The sequence below is a fragment of the Cavia porcellus genome, unplaced genomic scaffold (assembly GCF_034190915.1).
Source record: "Cavia porcellus strain 051 isolate PalLab524CR breed Dunkin Hartley unplaced genomic scaffold, mCavPor4.1 scaffold_3, whole genome shotgun sequence".
NCBI classification, from domain to species: domain Eukaryota; kingdom Metazoa; phylum Chordata; class Mammalia; order Rodentia; family Caviidae; genus Cavia; species Cavia porcellus.
The window spans coordinates 9,172,090-9,192,669 of NW_026947486.1; the positions used below are offsets into that span (position 1 = coordinate 9,172,090).

General features: G+C 35.0%; 1 protein-coding gene across 1 annotated transcript in view; it reads left to right on the top strand.

The window, feature by feature from the left end:
• The first annotated feature begins 960 nt into the window (after positions 1 to 960).
• The window catches only part of Otc (ornithine transcarbamylase), a 74,674-nt gene continuing 55,054 nt past the window's right edge, over positions 961 to 20,580 (top strand). The window contains exons 1-3 of the mRNA XM_003469339.5: positions 961 to 1,201; positions 13,699 to 13,837; positions 15,634 to 15,715. Coding sequence (XP_003469387.2) covers positions 1,125 to 1,201; positions 13,699 to 13,837; positions 15,634 to 15,715 — 298 coding nt within the window. The 5' untranslated portion in view covers positions 961 to 1,124. The remainder of the gene's footprint in view (positions 1,202 to 13,698; positions 13,838 to 15,633; positions 15,716 to 20,580) is intronic.

Sequence of the window (20,580 nt, forward strand, 5' to 3'; positions counted from 1 at the left end):
CAAAGTGGCCGTGACTAGTTTTTTAGTAACACATTTATTTGTACTCAATAAACTTCTGGAAAGTACTTACCTGGATTTGCTCAGTCACATAAATAAGCCACAAGAAAGAAAAAGCTCCCTTTCCTCCCTTGCCTCCCACCCTTGCTAGTTTAGAATACTTCTCTACAATATAGGAGATCTTTATCTGGAACTTTTGCATGAACTTGTATATACAAAAAATTTCATCATCCTCATTGAAATGTAAACTCTGAAAGAGTGAGATCATTTCCGTCTTTGAAATTTCAGTCTAGCTCAGTGTCTGACATAGCATAAATTTTGAAAACATCAAATCTGTTACTGTGGAAAAGTGAATGAATAAATGTGGGGCAACAGATGGTCCCTCAGTGATCTGGACAGGCTACTAGGGAAGCAACATACAATACTCCTTTGTCACTTCTAGTGACTGAAATCTCCTATTGGAATCAATACACAATTATTTATTTACTGAAGATCTACAATGTGCAAGGCACAAGGAGAACTCCAGGACTAAATTTTTTTAAAATGTATAAATCTATAGCCTATCTAGTTTCTTGCCATCCAAAAATAACTTTCAGGCCACTTATCTCTATTTGTTTTTGTAGAAAGGCTGAGACTGAGATAGGAAAACAGAAATCCGTGAAAATATTCAGTGCTGTCACATCTATATATGGTGTTTTACACTGCCAATTCGCATTTTCTGAATGAGTTATTTCTATGTCCCTTCGCAGCAGCCAGCACTGCAGTGCCTTGCATATATTATATGCTCAATGGGTGCTTGTCAACTGATATTTATACAAGCATGTGACAGCATAAATGCATTATGAAAAAAGAGGAAGCTGGGGATTAAAATAGTCAGGATTCTATCTTTCAAAATACACAGAAGTGGAGTTAGATTTAAAGTTCAAATGCCCCTGTACCCTGCCCTGTAGTACCTCTAACCAGGTTGATCTGATAAAGGTAGTTGAAGTTGCAGTTACAGGGTAGTTGAGAACCTTTGCTCCCTCTCTACCATCAAAGGCATTCTTAGCTTTTAGGTGAGCCACACTGGCTTACTTGCTGTGAAGTTTTCAAGAGCATAGAATCATCTTTTTCATTATCAAAAGAAGATGCTGTTTAATTTTAGGATCTTATTGAACAATGCTACTTTGAGAAATGGCCACAATATCGTGGTTCGAAATTTTTGGTAAGTGATAAACCGAGTTGGGTTTGATTTGGGAATCATGGTGATAAATGAAATTGTATTGTGCAAAGGAGAACTGGCACAAAAGGCCTCTTTCTGTAGGATGTAGTGCCACAGTCTACTTTTATGTGTGATGGCTGTCTCTAATTCCAGCTGAGCTTTCATTTCTCAGTCCTTCTGTAATTTGATTTTATCATGCATGCTTGTGTGTGTGTGTGTGTGTGTGTGTGTGTGTGTAGGGGATAACCATGACAGATACAGACTAAATATTCTTGACTTGTTCTATTTTTGTATGTTCTAAATGAGCTGAAAGAAACTATAGGAGAAAGTTTACATGGAGCCTCCAGTTTGTATTTTGATGTGATAGAAAACAATACATCATTCTACGGTGTTGGGAAAAATCTATTCTTTTAATAAAACATTCCAGATAGCAACTAGGTAAATTTTTAGAAAGCTGTTTCCAAGGAGCCTTATGTGTAATGGGAATAACAGTACTTTTTAACAAATTCCAAATTTGAAATTCATATCTGAAACTGTTGGTGGCATGTACAAAGGATATTATCTCCCATGAATTTACTATAAAAGCATAATTCTGTTTATAGCCATTGACCACATGCTTGAAACTGGCATAGAGTGTCAGTGGGGAATGGGGAGAGAACAGAGAAGATGAGTTAGCTGAGCAAGCAAGGCTATCAGATGTGGACATCATAACCGGAAAGCTTCTAGAGGTCTTGGATGTTGGTGATCAGATACAATTTTTCTACAGCCTCTTTACAAAGTATAAACCAACCTCAAAATAACATCCTTGACTTCCTAAAGGTGAATTTTGCTTCACCTGTAAAATGGGAAAAAGGATAATAGTTGCTCTGCCTACATTATAGGGTATTGAGCTCGCTTTGGCAGCACATATACTGCATAATAAAGTATCATGCAATCATTCATTTAACAAATACTCATTGAGTACTTACATTTTGCCATGCCCTATACAAGACGTTGGAGATACAGCAGTAAATAAGGAAATGAGATATTTCATTCCAGCCACATGAAGTCAGTCTGGTGATAATCAATGAGATAATGTGTGTAAAACTTGTAAAGTAACAGACATTGTTTATTATTCCATCCCACTGAATTACATCAGATAAAAATATGATTCAAATTTATTTCATGGTTTTTAATAAAGAAAAGTCACTGAGTTGTAAATACTCAAATGAATGCATAATCAAAGCTTGAGATTTAAATGTATACTCTTTTTAGAAAATTACAATGAATTTTTAACAGTTATTATAGGTTAAATTTTGCAAGCAAAACTTTTTCCAACTAGTTGGGGTTTTTTGATATATACTAATTATCCCTTGTATATATCTGGTAGACAATCTACATTTCTAAAACTCCTGGCTAGCCACCTATAAGTTGGGCAAAATATGGCTAAATCAGCTCAAACCTGTACTTACTGTTTGAAAAAAGTGAGAGCACTGAGTCATGAAGTTTGTAAAAAAACTCAGTAATACATTTCTATTGAAAAGTAACCTTGAAATGGTTTCATGGTGGTGCTCTCATGTGACATGGGTGTTTTTACCACCCTATTATTTAATTATGCTACCTGCTGCCTAGATGAATTTAAAATTTTTTATCTTTATTAAGACCTTCAACCTTTCAAAAACTCCATCAACAACAGAGAAAAGCTCCCTGTCAATTCTGTATTATACTTTTACTTTTATTTTATCTTCCACTAAGATTTGAATTCTTTTCCTTTTTTTCAACTCTTGGGAAAAGTTGAGGGCCTTTATTACACAACATACCATGTGAGTTTGCAGCATAATAGGAAATACATTGTTAACGCTCGGCAGTGCCACAGACAGGGATTTTTGAAGTAAGTAACCATATTACTATATACATGATAAAATAACAGCTGAAGTGAGGCTAAAGTCATCCACACAGGGTCCTGGATCAATCATTTTTAGTCAATTAATTTTCTCTTACAAAATCAATAGGCTCAGCCACCAAGACTGGTGAAAGCCCCCAATCCACAGGGCTTTTCATCTCACAAAGGCTATGGAGCCTGGTGTGTTTAGATAATGGTGTCCCATGATTTGTTGCCTATTAGGGAAACCACTTACAGCTTTTAAAGAAACCACTAAAAGATCTTTTTTTCTTTTTCAGAGAAGACCAATTTGTAAGTGCAGTTCAATTTCATCTCACAAATAGAAATTTCTTCAAAGAATATTGAGCTAAGCCACCCAATTTTGTGGAGGTTATGGATTGGAGCTGGAGGTGACTAGATTTTAGGTATTTCATTCCAGATCTCTGTAAGAACTCACATAACTCATTATGTTTCTTTCAACTCATACACATTCCCATCCATACACGTGTGGACACATAAAACAATTACAGCTCATCCATGCTCTTGTAAAAGGAGAATAGTGCTTTTTGATTATTTATATTTTGTATCGAAGCATAAAATAAATACCTTTAAAAAGCATATATCTTAACTTGACCTCAGAAAAGCATGCAGAGCATGTGATAGGAATGGTGACATAACATTTTCTTGGGCCAACAGTAAACTTTTCACCCAGTTTGTTGCTTTTAGCAATTTGGTAATTTAACTAGAATAAGTGAAGTCACATTTTCAACAGTTTCAGGTTTTCTGCACATGCCTGTACTCTCAGCACTTGAGAGGCTAAGGCAGGAAGATTGCTTTAAGTTTGAGACCAGCCTGGGCTACAATGTAAGTTCAAGACCAACCTGAACTACATACTGAGGCCTTGTCTCAAAATAAAGTAGATCTTCCCAAAGTCAGTCCTCATCTGAATTCTTTAGTTTTCAGATAATATCTTAGCAACACTGAGTCACTCTGTTTTCAATAATAATTTTTTTTGTCTTTTTGAGACAGGGTCTCACTATACAATTCAGGCTGACCTTGAACTCATTTTGTAGCCCAAATTGTCCTTGAACCCGTAGTGATCTTCATGCTTCAGCCTCCCAGAGTGTTGGGATTACCAGTGTGCACCACCACGCCCGGCTCTCAATAATAATTTATATTGCATACAAGTACATTGCTACAGTGAGAAAGGTTTCAAATAAGTTTTTTAAAATTATTTTAGCTGTTAATAATATGGTAAATAAATTTGGAAAAGATTTGTGGGGATTTTTTTTTGCATCAATGGAATCAGTTCAAAATTTTTGTGAAAAATTATTCTCCCTTACTGGTTTCCTAATATGCCATTTTTGAAAAGGTAATATTGGGATAAGATTACAGTTAGGACACTGAGAATTGAGAAATTTTGTGTTTATAAAACTTCATAAGTACTGTAGAAAACAAGGACACAGAAAATAACTGACTTACTTCACTTTTTCAACTTTTTAGATAGCAAATGAAAAGCAGAAATGGCAAATGGCCTTTCCTAGGTCATAGTTTATTCTTAAATCTGGGCTGACCTAGAAATACAATTCCACTATTTAAAACCACAATTCTTTCATTCCTCTGCTTTATTACTTTGATCTCTTTGAATTAATTAAGTTGGCCAATCTACCATTGCCCTATGTCCCTTTTTAGGTATAGCCAAAATATCTCAGTGAGACAAAACAAAATATTCCTTAGCTCTTGTGTTTGTTCAAGGTTAAAGAAACATCAAACTTTCAGCCTTAAGGTCCATTGGCTCTCTCTGATACTTCCAGAAGCTAAGGTATTTATTTCAAATTCCCCACGGGGATCAGAGTGTCTGATATTTTTGTGCTCTGGCAAAGTCAGTTTCTGACTGACCACATTTTATGTGAATTAAGGATTTGTTCTTCCAGCAAAATACAATTATACCAGATAACATATCCAAGTCTCTTCCATTCCCAAACAATTTACCAGAGTTGGAAAAAGCAAACTCCAGCCATAAAAGGTTTCATTCTGCCAGTAGTAAATATACTTCCATTTTCTAGGTAGGAAGATATTTGGACAAAGCTAAAACAAGAGTCTGTTACTACTTTGGCTTAACTTTTTAGCATTCAAGTATTTGGGGTTAATAAATCTCTATAATTATTTTTTAAGGGATGAAATTAATGTAAAGAACTGCTCAGGCCTTTTTCAAGGGCTTTGACTCTAGCCAAATCACAAATAATATTTTAAAAACTCTTTGATTGACATTAAATATTTGTACATATTTATAAAATACAATGTGATATTTGGGTTCATGTATTTTGGGTAGTGGTCAACTTGGGGTGATTAGTATGCCTATCAAAACTATTGACGGTTTTGATGGTTCCTATTTTCCCCAATAGTAAGGCCTCCCTATTATGGGTGAGCTTAAGAATGACAATGTGATTTAGGTCTGGTTTATGGAGACCATTTCTTGTTTACTTCTGGCTGATTTCTTGTACACTTTAGTGGAAGAAACCCAAAGATTTGATAGGAAGGATATAAAGTAATGATTTTGGCCCTCATTCTGGTATTTCTGAGCCAGCATAGACTGCCTATAATTGCCACATGAAGTCTCTATAGGAACTTAATAACTTCATGCCAGCACGTTTGGCTGGCTAATTTGAGTGTAGATTTTTCCACAGAAAAGTAAGAAAATGCTTGAAATCGACCAAAAAACAAACCAAACCAAAACAGAAGCTTGTATCAGAGGCATTTTGACAGTCCAATTGTGGGGTTCTACTTTCCCCAGTTCTTATGTAGCTTAGGAAGGAGGTGTGGTGGCTTAATTTTGAAGCCAAGGGACAGTCTATGAGAAGATAGTAAACAGGATAGGAATTTAAATGAGGACCATTGTGTTTCCTTTCCTTTTAGTGATAAATTTTCCTGGTTAGTTCTTGATATCTATGAAAAACAAGTTTTTCCCAAGCTGACATTTCCTGCCCCACCTCCTAGATAGAACTGTGAAAGGTGATGACTACTCTAATGAATTTTCAGTGGGGTAAACAGTGTAGTTCCCTTCAACTGTTGTGGTGCTTTTAAAAATATTTTTCTAGTTAATCACTCAAGCCCTCACACACTAGTGTGACAAGATGTACAATATGTTTCTCTCTACCCTGTTAGCATGAACAAAAGGGGTTTGTGCCTCACTATTCTGTACTTCAGCTTAGCCTTTATGGTACTATGGGCAAATGATTCCATTTGCTTACTTAGTGTTCTCTCCAGTTTTCCAGGTTTAGACACTTGACTCAGAGAGATGTATTTAGCATCCAGGTTGTAACGCTCTTCTTTCATGAATGTGTACACAATCATTGTTCTCAGTAGAATAAGAGTGTTCTGAGTGGTTGAATCCCAGAGAATTTCAGTTTTAGAAATATTCTAAGCCACAAACAATTACCCTCTGCAACTCTTAAGCCTTGTATTCATCCTGGGGCACAGCCCACACTTGTTCTTGCTGCAAATTAATTCTGTTTTAGGGTCCCATCATGTCTTTTCATATTATCAAGACTTTGCCAGGATGTTGAAAATCTATCATTTTGCACATCTCTCTAAACTAATTCCCAGAATTCTGCTGAATGTCATATGAATTGAGTTAGTTGGACCCAGAGATTTCCTATCACTCATTCATTCATGTATTTAAAATATTTATTGAATCCCTACTACAGCTCAGATACTGCAGTAGCACTATATATAGAAAATAAACTGATGAATAAGCAAGGCAGAGTCTCTGACATTATAAATCAGATAATACAATCAGAAGTTTAAAAGTAATCAATAAACAGAAACATAAATACATATTAAAAATTGTAACAAGTATTATGAACAAAATGAAGCTAAAGTGATGGCTACTTAGTACAGTTAGGGAAAGAATCTCATGGCAGATAGTATTTAAACTTCCAGTGCAAGGAGAAAGAGATACCTCGAGAACTGGCAAGAGAATGTTTTGGACAATGGGAATAATATAGTAAGGAGTTCTCTAATGCAAAACCATTTGGAGTACAGGCAGCCATTCTTTTGCATGATCTGAATATGTATAAAATTCAGTTACAAATCTTCTAGGAACACAGTTCAAATTTTATTTATCATTAATTGTAAGTAATTGTATGAAACAAAATTTCATTGGTAGCTCTTCAGTTCAGAAATCACTATATAAATGACAAGTGTACAGCATGATCAGTGACTGATTACATCACTTTTCCAAAGTCTGTTGATGAGCTGGGGATATAGTTCAGTGAAAGAGCACTTGCCTAGCCTGTGAAACACCCTGGGTTCAATCTTCAGTATAGGAAAAGCAACTCTGTTTGTGATTGGTCTCAGTTCACATATAGATCTGAAGGAGGACAGTTGTGCCATCCTCTTTGCTACCAGTGATAAGCTCAAGGACATTTTGTAAAAACAAATAATCAAAAGAGGGAATTTCCATGCAGACATGAAAGTGCAGTGAAGAAATAAAAATTAACATGATTAAACTAAATCAAAATGTATATAGAGTTGTCTTAGTCATTTTCCTTATCACTGGAACAAATTACTCAACAACTTAAAGGAGGAGGGAATTGTTTTGGTTCGTGTTGTCAGTCGAATACTAGCTGACTCCAAGAGAGAAGTAGTGAAAGGGCCTGACCTAGGAAACTGCTCCTGTCTTGGTGGCTAGAAATCAGAGTACGAAGGGATGATCTGGGAAAGGAGATAGACCCTTCCAAGTCATGCCCCCTTTAATCCACTACTAACCAGGTTTCAATACCTAAGAGCACACTAAGCTACGAATTCATCAAGGTCAGTCTGCTGATGAACACAGTATCACCATGATCCAATCTCCTTCTCAAAGTCCCACCTCTGAACACATGAGGCTCTGAGGGGAAATATAGATCTAAAATCTAACAAAAGTTAAAGAAAAAACATCTGAGTGTGAGATTGTTGGCTTTGCCTCTGTTTGGGAGGCCTTATAATGTATTCCCTGAGGGAGTTGGTGAAGACAAAGTTACTGATATAAATGCAGGAAGTGGTAATGAAGGTAAAGATATCCAAGAGGAAGTGCCAAACACTTGACATTAGAGGAATTTTAAGAGATACTACACAATATTAAAGTGCAAAGGATAAAATATTGGAAGTTGATCCACACTTAGAAATGATTATTAAAATTCACCAAAGCATAGAAAAGATGCTTGCTTTATGCTGTAAGTTACATAATGAGAATGTAAGCATGGTTAAAACTATTCTTGACAGAATTTTTTTTTTTTACAAAGAAACAGAGCATTATAATTCTCAATATGTCTTTTAAAATTCAGGATAATAAACTCATTAGTTTTACTTTTTCCACTTCCCTACACACTTGTAATAGACAGTAGGAGAATTTTTAATGGTTTGCCAAAAATTGTTAAAAATCACAGGACAGTTATTAGGTCACAGGTTGATTTGCATGATTTCAGATATAATGGTTATGTAGTTTCTCACACACAAAGCCAGAACTTCCTATATTGTGTTTTAAAAGCTAACTTTGGAGGGCATTATGGTAGGTAAAATAAACTAAAAGAAAAAACACTATATCATTTTACTTATATGATGCATTTCAGAATCTGAGAGTACAGTACCGATTGTTAAGTGCTAGGGATTTTGTTCAATGGATATAAAGTTTCAGTTAGAACTTATTTCAGATGAATAATTTCTAGAGAACTGCTGTACGCATTATCCCTATGGCTAACAATATGCTATTGTGAATTTCAAAGTTTCCTAGGAGAACATATTTCATGTTAAGTGTCCTTACTGCAAAACAAACAAAAAAAACCCACAAAGGGACTGAAGGGGACTTTGGTGGGGAGAGCTTATGTGCTAACAGTTATTGAATGTGAATCTCAACAACACTCAGCACTCTTGTTGCTATAACATTATCAGCAATAGCTATCAGGAATCTCGTCATAGAGATTCTTCTAATCATTTGTGCCAAAGAAAAACATTTGAAATAAAGTTTCTGTTCTGTTCTGGAAAATAAAATAGACTGGAAAATAAAAGGCCTTGATAGAAAAAGATTTAAGACAAGATGTTTGTCTGTTTTTTTCTACCTTTATGCTCAAATCTCCTGGCAGCAGAGAGCTAAAAACAGGTATATCTCACAACACAATCGCAACAGAAGAATGCTAACCCTAATGCTAAACAGAAGCTTCACTCCACCTCCAACCTAGATGTTTCTTGAAGTGTCTAAGGACAAATATGAGGAATTCAAAGAGACACTATACATCCTTCAATCTGTTTTTTATTTTTCCATCAGGCTGGGGGAGGGGGTTAGAGAGGTGGTAATAACAAATGTAAGTTGGAAATATTGAAGAAGCAAACTATATTGTTGGTCCTGCTTTTTCCTAGTCCATTTCATGGAAATGGAGAGAAAAGTTTATTTCCTTGAATCTTTTTCATTTCCAATTCCATTTCTCTGAGATACAACAAACACAACACGATTCTAAAATCTGTACTCCTGTGAGAGGAGAGAGTATTTGGTAAAACCCAGAAAGAGTTAAGGATGGTAGAGGACATTAAATCTCAAAGTACAGCAGTTTGGAGACTCAGCTTTTGTGAGCTCCAAAAATAATCAGAAGTATGAACTTGAGCTCACTGTAGGCAAAAAACTAAGGCCTCAAATTAGCTCATGCGTTGTTTTTCTCATTGTTAATAGATGTGACTTCAACAGATATAGAGATTTTTCCTAAATTCCTTAAAACATTAGAAATGGGGCTTTCCAGAAAAGTATTTGTCCCTTTTAAAAGTAATATTACAGGAAGACTGAAGGAATAGAGCGGTAATGTGTTACTGCAAAATAGTGAGTAAAGCGAGTTTATCTTTTGTAATTATATATATTTTTGGATCTTATTTCAAAAGAAAACATATTTTTCAAAACCTCCCTAAATATGAATTGGTAAAGGTTAAGCTACCAAGCCTTCATTCCAGACAAGACATGCATGACCTATTTTACAGATATCCAAAGAAGGCTCCATTTCACATTGAAAATACCTGAACATCTATCAAAGTGTTTAATTCTCAAGTGTCAGGACTTATATATTTCAAGTGTTGCTTGAAATTATCACTATTTAATATTACCAGGGCCAAATTCATAGCCAAAATTCTTATGTAAATTCAAATTTCTTACTTAAATATCATGCTTCCAAAATTATCAAATGAATGACCATAATTGAGATGTTGTAGGCAGTTTTAAGTGGCTCTTACTAGGATTGCAGAATAAGATAAAGATATGTTCTCCTTTAGCCAGCAAAATGTTTCTGAACATTTATAGACTTACTTTGTAAATAGTTTTTTCCTCTTAATAAATTTTGTTTACGTTTTGTTAAATATAATCTACAGTTGCACATAGATATTGTAAATAAGTTAACAAATACTATGAATGTACAGTCAAAAACTTTTCAGTCTTAAGGGTAATTTAAAAATTGAAGACCAATGCTTCAAAGAAATTCTCATTTGGAGAGTCTATGATTCATGTATTTTTAAAAGTTACACGTAACAGTGTATCTTTGAAATAAGAGTGCTAATAAAAATTTTGTTTCATATATAATCTGAAAATATAATTATTATGAATAATTATAAATATAATTGAATGCATTATTAATATTTTAAATCATGCAATCAACTAGTTAGCCAAACAACCTACAAGCTCTCAATTTTTGTGGAAGTTCTTTCCTTGTTAAGCATACTCTCTAAAGTGCTTAGTCACATGCAGTTTCCACTGAACATAATCTGTTCACCAACTGAACAGCAAATATATCAGCTAATTCTGCCAGAAAGTTAGATATTTAGCAAAATATTCATTTGTGTGAGTTATTTTACCATCACACATAAAAACAGCAAATTTAGTGAATTCATGATTTTCCTATCTATGATTTATTATCATTGCAAAAAAAGCTACATATGTAAATCTAAACACATGATTTATTCCTCATCCCAAATAAAAAAAGGTCTCTTCCTAAGCTAGAATTCAAGCATAATCATTTTGTGATATATATCATATTCTTAGTAAAATTAATTTTAACAATATGGTAAATCACAATTTGCCCCCAGTTATTCACTATTTCCAGTTCATGTATTCATTTCCACCAGTGAAGTATACAATACTTGTTATTGTCAAATGCAGATTAACAGAGGGAATAATAAAATATATGCTGTCCATCTTACAGGCTGATTATCCCAATAACAATTAGTGTCAACTGAATCAAGGTAACAGCATTTTTTGGTACCAGAAATCAAATTCAGGACTTCATGTTTGCCAGGCAGGTGCAGCAGCATCACTGAACTATATCCCTGGTTTCCAAAACGTTAAAATTGGTCTCTTTGTGTTTTAGTTTCTGCTTAGGCCCAAAAAATACTGACTTTTTTACTCCCAGGTGTAAGGCTAGCCCTCTAAGAAGAGACTTTCAAGGGAGACAGACAAGAATCAGTTTTCAACATATTGGGTAACTGCCTCTAGCTTGTAAAACAGGTTGCAGAAACTAAAAGAGGGTCTGGAGATTAGAAGATGTGTTTGGAAAATGGAATTGTAGAAGTCTCTTTGGCATACATTATTCACAATAGCCAAGACATAGAAACAACCCTGTGTTAATCAACAGAGGAATTGAGTTTAAAAACTAAAGAATATATGCACAATGAAATACTTTTCCACTATAAAAAGAAAACCAGGAACATTATGAGTGAACCTAGAGGGTATTATGTTAAGTGAAGTAAACCAGGCACAAGAGAGACAAATGCCATATGATGTTACATGTGATATCCAAAAAAATGAAATCAGAAATTGAGAGTAGATTGGTAGTTACTGGGGCTAGAGATAGAGACTGTGAATGGGGAAAGGGAGGCGTTGCTCAACAGGTACAAAGTTACCATTAGATTCAAAGAATAAATTCTGATGTTCTTTGAATAACACAGTGGCTATAGTTACTAATAAATTATTAAATGTATCAAAATAGCTAAAAGAGTACTTTCAATGTTTTCATCCCAAAAATGATAAATATTTGAGATAATTAAATGCTAATTAACCAATTTAATTATTACAAATATATATATAGGATCATAACATTGTACCCCATAAATATATACAATTATTATTTTTCAACTAGAAAGATAAACTTTTCAGAAAGTAGAAGAGTTAAAAAGAAAAAAAAAGATAAGAAAAGAATATTTTTGGAGAGTATTACATTATGCATGCTATGTCCCCCATGAAGTAGATAATCTTTCCTCTCTTCAAGCTTAGCAAAGGTGGCTCCAGTGGGACCAATATCTTCAATAGGAGAACTTCGGGGCACTGTAAATTGATACCAGGCCTAAATCTCAGAAAACTAAACTAAAAGGTACTGGCTAGTTAGATACTCTGACAGAAGAAGAAAAGAGGTGTCTAAATCAAGATGGGCATGATTCTTCCAATTCTTCATAAGGTAAAGAACTTGGAGGACTTTCAATGAAGTAACATGGTCCAAGAAAGTGATCCATGACATTATACTGTTTCAGGTCATGACCAAGAGATCTCCTGGGAACGTGAGAATATCTCATCAAAAAATGCCTGGAATATCCCCTTAAGGCCAGTGGAAATATGATTGTGTACATTAAAAACTCCTGTGAGAAATTTCTAGTGGTCACAGAGTTCTTCAAAAGACTTACAAAAGCAACTGACAAGTCAGTCAGCCTCAAATTACCACACCAATGCTAGATGACTGGAGCACAATAGAACTTTCCATTGGCTCTTAACTCCTCACCTTCTTTGACTTCACTTAGAGAAATTGAAGGGAAGGAAATAAGAAACAGGAAACAGCTCATGGTACTTAGAGGGGGCCCTCATAAAGGAGGCCATTTTGAATCAAGCATAAACTAGAAGAGAAAAGGTGTCAACTTGCGGTAAATTTCTTAAGTTTTTTTCTTTCCAATAATTACTAGTGTTATATTACTGTTATACATTATTTTACTGCACTTCTTTGGGGTAGTAAAATAAGCAGAAGACTTTTTTTTGAAAACTATTAAAAAAGCTACAGTGCCACCTGTATTTTTCATCTAGTGCCAAAAAGAAAAAAGAAAAAGAAAAGAAAACAGTCTCTAGGAACAATTTTAAAATAAAGTGGAGGGAGAAACTGAAGTGATTTTTCTATCATACATTATAAATTATGCTTGTATATGCTAATGGTTTCAATAATAATACATAAAATTTTACAACTGCATATTTATGCCAGACCCTGCCTGTTTTACATGCACTAAATCATTTCATCCTCATATCAACATTACTAAGATTTATTACTCTCATTTTCTTGGAGAGAAATTTTTGTGTGGATAGAAATTTACTTGCCTGAAATTGCATGACTAGTAAGTGGAAAAGCCACTCAAATGGAGTATTTCAAGTAAATCAGTATTAAATTTATTTCCACAAATTCTTTTCTTTCACATCTCAAATATTGGATATCTAAAATATAAACCACATCCATGTCAGTTTAAATACATTAACATTTTGTAGAGCTATATAAGGCTATGTGTGATTTGCTATATTTTGTATCCAGAACAATGGACTGCCATAAAACATGTATTTTTTCCTTAAATATGCATTTCTCTTTTTTTCTTTTTATTGTAGGCATGGACAACCACTACTAAATGAAGTAAAGTTGAAGGGTCGTGACTTCCTGACTCTAAAGAACTTTACAGGAGAAGAAATTAAATATATACTATGGTTATCAGCAGATCTGAAATTTAGAATAAAACAGAAAGGCGAAGTATGTAAATTTTTCCCTAGCTTCCATTAGTACCAATCAGCCTTTTCAAAGGCAGATTTCCCAAAGAAGAAGGAACATAAAATACATTAAAATTCCTAAAGAGTAGCTAAGTAATGAAACCTCACAGTCAAGGTAATTGATTATCACTAAGTGTACAAGCATATAAAAAAGCCACAAAAATCAGTTATTCTATAACAAATCATTGCACTTCTTTCATGTGGAATGCTGAAATTCATTATTAACTGAATCAGAACTTAAGGAACCATTTGGCTGGAAAGATCTTATTTTTATAACTCCTTTGTTTTCTCTATAATTTTTTTATCAAGCTAAAAATAAAGATAATATTTTTTCTAGCAACAAAATTCAGTTCTGGATAAATAGCAGTATACAATCATTGGGATAATATTAAAAACAATTTTCAGTGACGTGATGACATTTAGAAAAGCATTTTGATCAGCAAAATACAAAACGTAGGCAAGTAGGGTGCTTAGCCATAAGCATTAGTCTGCATTTTGAACAATCTCTTTGAACCCATGCAATTTTTTTGTTTGTTTGCTTGTTTGGCTACCAGGGATGTAACTCACAACCTTGCACTTACAAGGCAAGTGCTTGAGCCACTGAGCTAAATCCCTGGACCTATTAATTCAATAGCTTCATTTATATGGATAAATTATAAAAACACTTTTATTTCAATCTCATTCAATATCTTTCTGAAGTTGGTTTCAGGTTGAGAAAGTTCAACATGACCTTAATTTTCTTATCTAGTTGGCTAGCCTTTCAAACTCCAAGGAGCAACCTGAAGACGAGTGTGGCCCCAAATACTACATGTTGATGTTCCAACAGAATACCTGAAATGATGAGGGAAGGTCTCTCTAGATCCCAGCTTTTGTTCTTCACTCTCTTTGTATGAGAAAAGTTAGCTGTCAAGATGCTATTTGTTCCAAAACTCATCCTATCAGGAAGTCAATCAACAGAAAGGAAGGAAGAAGAGCCCCACCCCATACCCAAATGCTCCAGATTATTTTCCAGAAGCAAAGACTTTGTACACCCATTAGGGTGCAGAAAGACTGTGTAGCTGAAAAATCTGAGGCTTCAGCACTGACCCAAGTAAAAGTGTTATGTTCCATGTTGTGACAGAGTAGCATGTTTTTGCTGAGAAAACACCTTTGAACCAAATATCTTGGAGGTTATCAAAAATTGAATTGGCATCTCAATGGAGTTAAGTAAAATAATAGTTCCAATATGAAATATTATTATACTTTGGAACAGGTATCCAAATTGAACCCAGAATAACTAGTATTACTTTCTAAATATATGTCAATAAGCTATGAGTATTACTTTTGCTTTTCACCATATCACCATATGTATTGGATATAGGAAAAAAACCACTTTTTTATTTTTACCGGGGATTGAACTCACAAAGGCATGTTTGCAAGGCCAGCGCTTACGCTGCTGAGCTAAATTCCCAGTCCCAGGGGAAAAAAACACTTTAAATTCACTTTTTATAGAATATTTGTAGAGAGCTGGAACATGCCTATAACCCAGCACTTGAGAGGCTGAGGCAGGAGGACAACTCATTTTGAAACCATCCTGGGCTACATAGTGAATTCAAGGCCATACTGAACTACATAGCAAAACTCTGTCTCAAAAAAACTGAATGAAACTAAGACAAAACAAAACAGAATATTTTGAAATTCTTAGTAAAAACTAAGTTTTAAAACATAATCCTTGATATTGACTATAAAAGATATTTTGCATTTCAATTGTATTTTTGTATTTCTGTCCTTTATTTTCAGTATTTGCCTTTATTACAAGGGAAATCCTTAGGCATGATTTTTGAAAAAAGAAGCACTCGAACAAGACTGTCTACAGAGACAGGTGAGTCCACTGAAAAACATACTCTTGTGTTAAATTTGGGAGCGGGCAGAAAGATTAGCTTTGTCGGCAGAAGTTCCTAGAAGGCTCGAGGGAGGCCCCACATAACTGTTCATATTCAGGGCAAAATGCAGATGGACCCCCAAATCTCAGGCCTCAAACTCATGTGAGAAATGTTTCTATTTTTATATTATGTGAATATGCTCCAATTCTGCTAGATGGTGGAAACCTCTTCCACATCAGGAAATCCTCAGCTGTCTCAGGGTTTACTTTGTCAACTTCAGGTCTCCTCTCCTTTTTTTCCAGGCAAAATCCTGGAAGCTATCTCAATATTAAAACATTTAGGGATATAGGAATTTATTCTTTGATTAGCGAATATCATCATCAAATATCTATCCTGGAGTCATTTGGGACTGCCAGTATTTTCACTGGGTCTTGTCTACCTCCAATTTTCTGCAGGACTTTTGTCCACTCCAATCTCCGTTCTTGAGTTATTTTGGCTTGATTCCCTCAAACCAAGTTCACCAAACCATAATGGGCACAGAGATACTGCAAGGCCATCTCTTCCTCATGCTGGGAACCAGGGAGCTCTAGAAGATTTCCCCCCTAATTGAGCTCTTTCTTTAAAGAAAGGAACACATACAGTATTCTCAGTACAGAGGTTCCTTAGACTCTGAGCCTTCTATAATGCTCTGCACCCTTTGGAAATTGGTCTGGGGAATACACAAGGCTCAGTGTCAAAGATCCATCAATTTCTATCTATCTTGCTTTTCTTTCCACTCCTCTTGATCCCCTTCCAGTTCCCAGTATTGGAGACCAGGTGACAAGGCAAGAGGAAAATTGGCTCTAATTATCCATATATTCAAAATCTATGGTTCGTGCCTAAAATCTTAGGCTTTTTTTCTTAACACATACAACCCAGACATGGAAGCCATTGAGACATGCAATAGTTGCATTTTGTTCTAGTAAAATTTTTTCTACAAATGACCATAAACATTTTGTTAAATGAAGGATTCTAAGACCTGCACAAAATTGCAAACCATAACAACAAATACATGAGGAAAGGAATACTGGCTCTTACAACTTGTGGTTCACAGGGTATTTGTCACCATCCACAATAAATACCTGTGGTCTAAATGCACAGAGGATGCTGCCAAACTCAGCAGAAGGAGAATCAGTTAAAGTGTGTAGCTGCCTTAAGTGCTTATAGGAATAGGAAACTCCCACCAAAATCATGGCAGAGTATTTCTATTGTGGATATGTGAATCTTAGTAGTTGTCCTTTGGCATACATTTTCAATAGGTACAGCCTCTTTTTTGGTGTTTAGAGTAAAAATAAAATGTAACTAATTGTCTGAGGTTGCCCCAGAATTGTGCCAGTCCCGGCAGATTCTCACAGAATAAACCTTAAGAATTTCATCCCAAGCCTGAGATCTAGAGATCCAGCAGTATTTCTACTTACTTCAGGGAAGAGAATAACATTCTCCACCCAATTTAAATAATATCAGTTGTTTGTGTAACATGTTTATTAAAGTGAAAAATGTGTATAGACAAGTGTAAAAATCACTAAGTATATATGGAGTTCAATGAATTCTTACAGTGAGTACATTGGTGCAACACTTAACTAGAGGAACAGAATGTTAGTAACACCCAAACTCGCCCTTACACTGTGTATTTCTTTCTACTGGTGACTCACTCCATTCAAAGATAATATTACTTTGGCTTCTAACACCACCAATTAGTTTTGCTTATTTTCAAACTTATATAAATGGAATCATTCAGCATGTACTCCTTTGTTTGTGGTATCTTTTTCTGAGCCTTACGGTTGTGAGATGTATCCATGTCACTAAATATAGCAGTAGATCATTCATTGGTCATCCACTTTTTATGTATTTTTCTCTTAAAAACCAGGAAACTCTCCTGTGTCTAGTTGTCATTATATTCTTTTATTGCAAATTAATTGAACCAGTTGACGGATAGATTTATTAATATCAGTAAAAACAGTAGCTGATAGGGAAATGCACAGGGCATATTACGAGATGGTTCTTTTCATAATTGAACACTGATGTTTCACTTTCAAGGTGAACTAGAAGGTGGTACTTTCACATTTGTTTCAAATTCATCATCTTTACAAAAATGCCAAGACATAAATTATGATAATATTCTGAAGCCATGAAAGCCAAGCACAGAGAAATGACTGCCTTAGTTCTGTCAGAAAGACCCCCTAGATCTTTTGTATTTATAGTGAATCCATTCTATTTTTATCCTTTATTTCATAGCCTGCAGGGATATGTGAGGAAAAGAAAGAGAAAAATAATATTTACTTCCATTTTCTCAGAGATTAAGAAATCCATTGTTCAAAAAAATGTAGTGTGAAAGCATAAACAGATGAAATAGACAAAAGCATACTTCTCTGGATGAATGGTAGAAAGTGGATACCCATTCTTCTGTCCTCCTCAGTAATGCAGCTTTTGGTGGTTTTTTCAGAAGACCTGACATACCTTAAACCCTTATCATCACTGATAAACAAGTAAATGATTAGATTCTGCTTTTCAACTTGAATATGAGGGTTTTTTAAAATTAATGACCACAAATTGAAATTACTTCTCAGAGGCAGCATCTCTCCTTTTATTTTGTCATGAGCTGCTGGAGTTTGGGACTCTCAGCTATAAACATTTTTTGTGACTCATCTTCCCACTCCCACTAATAAGTCCAGGCTCACAGTGAATCTTCTTTATAGCACAAGGAAGACTAATCATGAGTTACTACAACAAAATGATTTCTAGTTAAAGAAAGAATACGATCTGATTCAGACAAACCGGAATGTCTTATACTTTATCTTCAGTCTTCCTCTTCTAGCTCCTACCTTTCTTCAGTGGTACGCATCCTTGTGCTAGTCACATGATAGGTGCACAATAAATACATTCTTGATCAATATACAAGACTTATATACAGGACTTGTTTAGATGACTTTGCCTGTTCGTAAATAAAGTAAGTGCTCAGGATTGATTATTGATTATTGATTATAATCATCATTAAACTCTAGTAGCTCATTTCACAGACAGTAGCAATTTCTGTACTTTCTATTAACAAAATGAAGAAGTATTTATCAGTGCAGAAAACAGGCCCTCTTTCCCAAGTTAAAGTCCTTCCTTTTTTCATTCAATGAGTATGTCTTGAGCATTTACTCTTCAGTAAAGTCTAAGTGCTTGAGTGACACATCAGTAAATAAAACACAAAAAACCCTCCCTCCATGGAACTTCCCTTCTACTGGGTATGCATAAAATAAATAATAGACACAATAAGCAAGTGAGTAATAGAACATTAGAAAGTGATATGTGATCTTAGCAAGCAGAAGAATGTGTGTAGAATTCAAGAAAAGATATATACACTGTCATTGATTCTTTGACTTTCACTCTGAGTGAAATGGGGAATCATTGGAGAGTTTTAAACAAAGGAGGGACACAATCTCACTTGCATTTACAAAGATGGCTCTGACTGCTCTATTGAGAATAGACAGTATATGTAAGAGGATGTAGAAACAAGATAGATGTAGTGGGTCAGGAGCTATGTAAAGATAGGCTCCAACCAAGATGAACTAACAGTGACAAGTAGAAGGGGCATTTTCTAGATATGTTTTAAAGGAAGAGCCAGTAATGTGACTTACGTATTTGACCGGTTTCCTTCTGCATCCTCACCTTCTACTACTCTGCTCATCACATTCTGGACCTCCTAACCAAACTTCTTGTTGTCCCCGAAGCCCACCAATTATGACCCTTACAAAAGACCTCTAAACATATTTTTAACACTGTCTTATATGTTTTCTGAGACTCATTCGCCCATCTTCCTCAGATATTCACTCAGATGTCCTACAGTCTGGCTTCCTTGACCACACTACTTAAAAAGACCATACCTGTCTCTTACATTTTTGTCCTCCCTCTTTGCTCTATTTTTTTTCTTACAGAAATCATCAGTATCTAACATATATTTAATTTACTCATTCAGTTTACAATCTATCTGTCAACACTATATAAATTCCATGTAAGCAAGGACTTGAGTCTTATTAACAATGCTTTTCTCAGTGCCTAGAAGAGCAAGAGATATATATTTTAGAAAATAATGAATACAGTTCACAACCGTGCTGTGAGACCAGAACTTCTGGTCACTTCATCCATCTAAGATTTTGTTGAATTGTTGACAGTGAGAGCACCACACATTCACCAAGAGAGTACAATAAGTTTATTGCTCACATAATGTAGCTCTCTTTGGAGAGAGTTTGGACCAAACTGGGAGAGCTGGGAAATAATACTGAGTTGATGTTTTATTGTGGTTATGGTTATGGTTGTAGCTAAGGTGAAGATTCTGTGCACAGGTAGGGTTTTATGAGGTTTGGCCAAAGAAGGGAGTGCCCACACTTTCTTAACTTGCCCAGAAATAGGGCAGAAAAGGAAACTGAAGAGGTGAGTTTCAAAAGCTTCAACTGTGAAGTATCAAAAATATTGTCTGACTTTATTACAGAGCCCATGGAAAGTAGGGTCATCTGGGTGCTTTGCATTCCCTAATTCTACCTGAAACCTAGCACATCAGATCAGCAAGAGATCTAAAGATTCTAGGTAAATTGCTCTGTTTTCTAGATGGAGAAGCCTGAGTCCAGTTCTACTTTGTCATACTTTTTCTGTAGATCACAGTATGAGTTGTTCCAAGGGATAGCTTCCCTATGGGTTCAAAAAACAATTTTGCACAATTTTTTTTGATTGTCAGAACCACTGGCTATAAAATTCTTATAATATTATCTATAGTGCATTTTGTCAGAGTGAGGGAGTCAGTAGAAGAATACTAATAAATTACCAGCACATGATCATGCTCTAT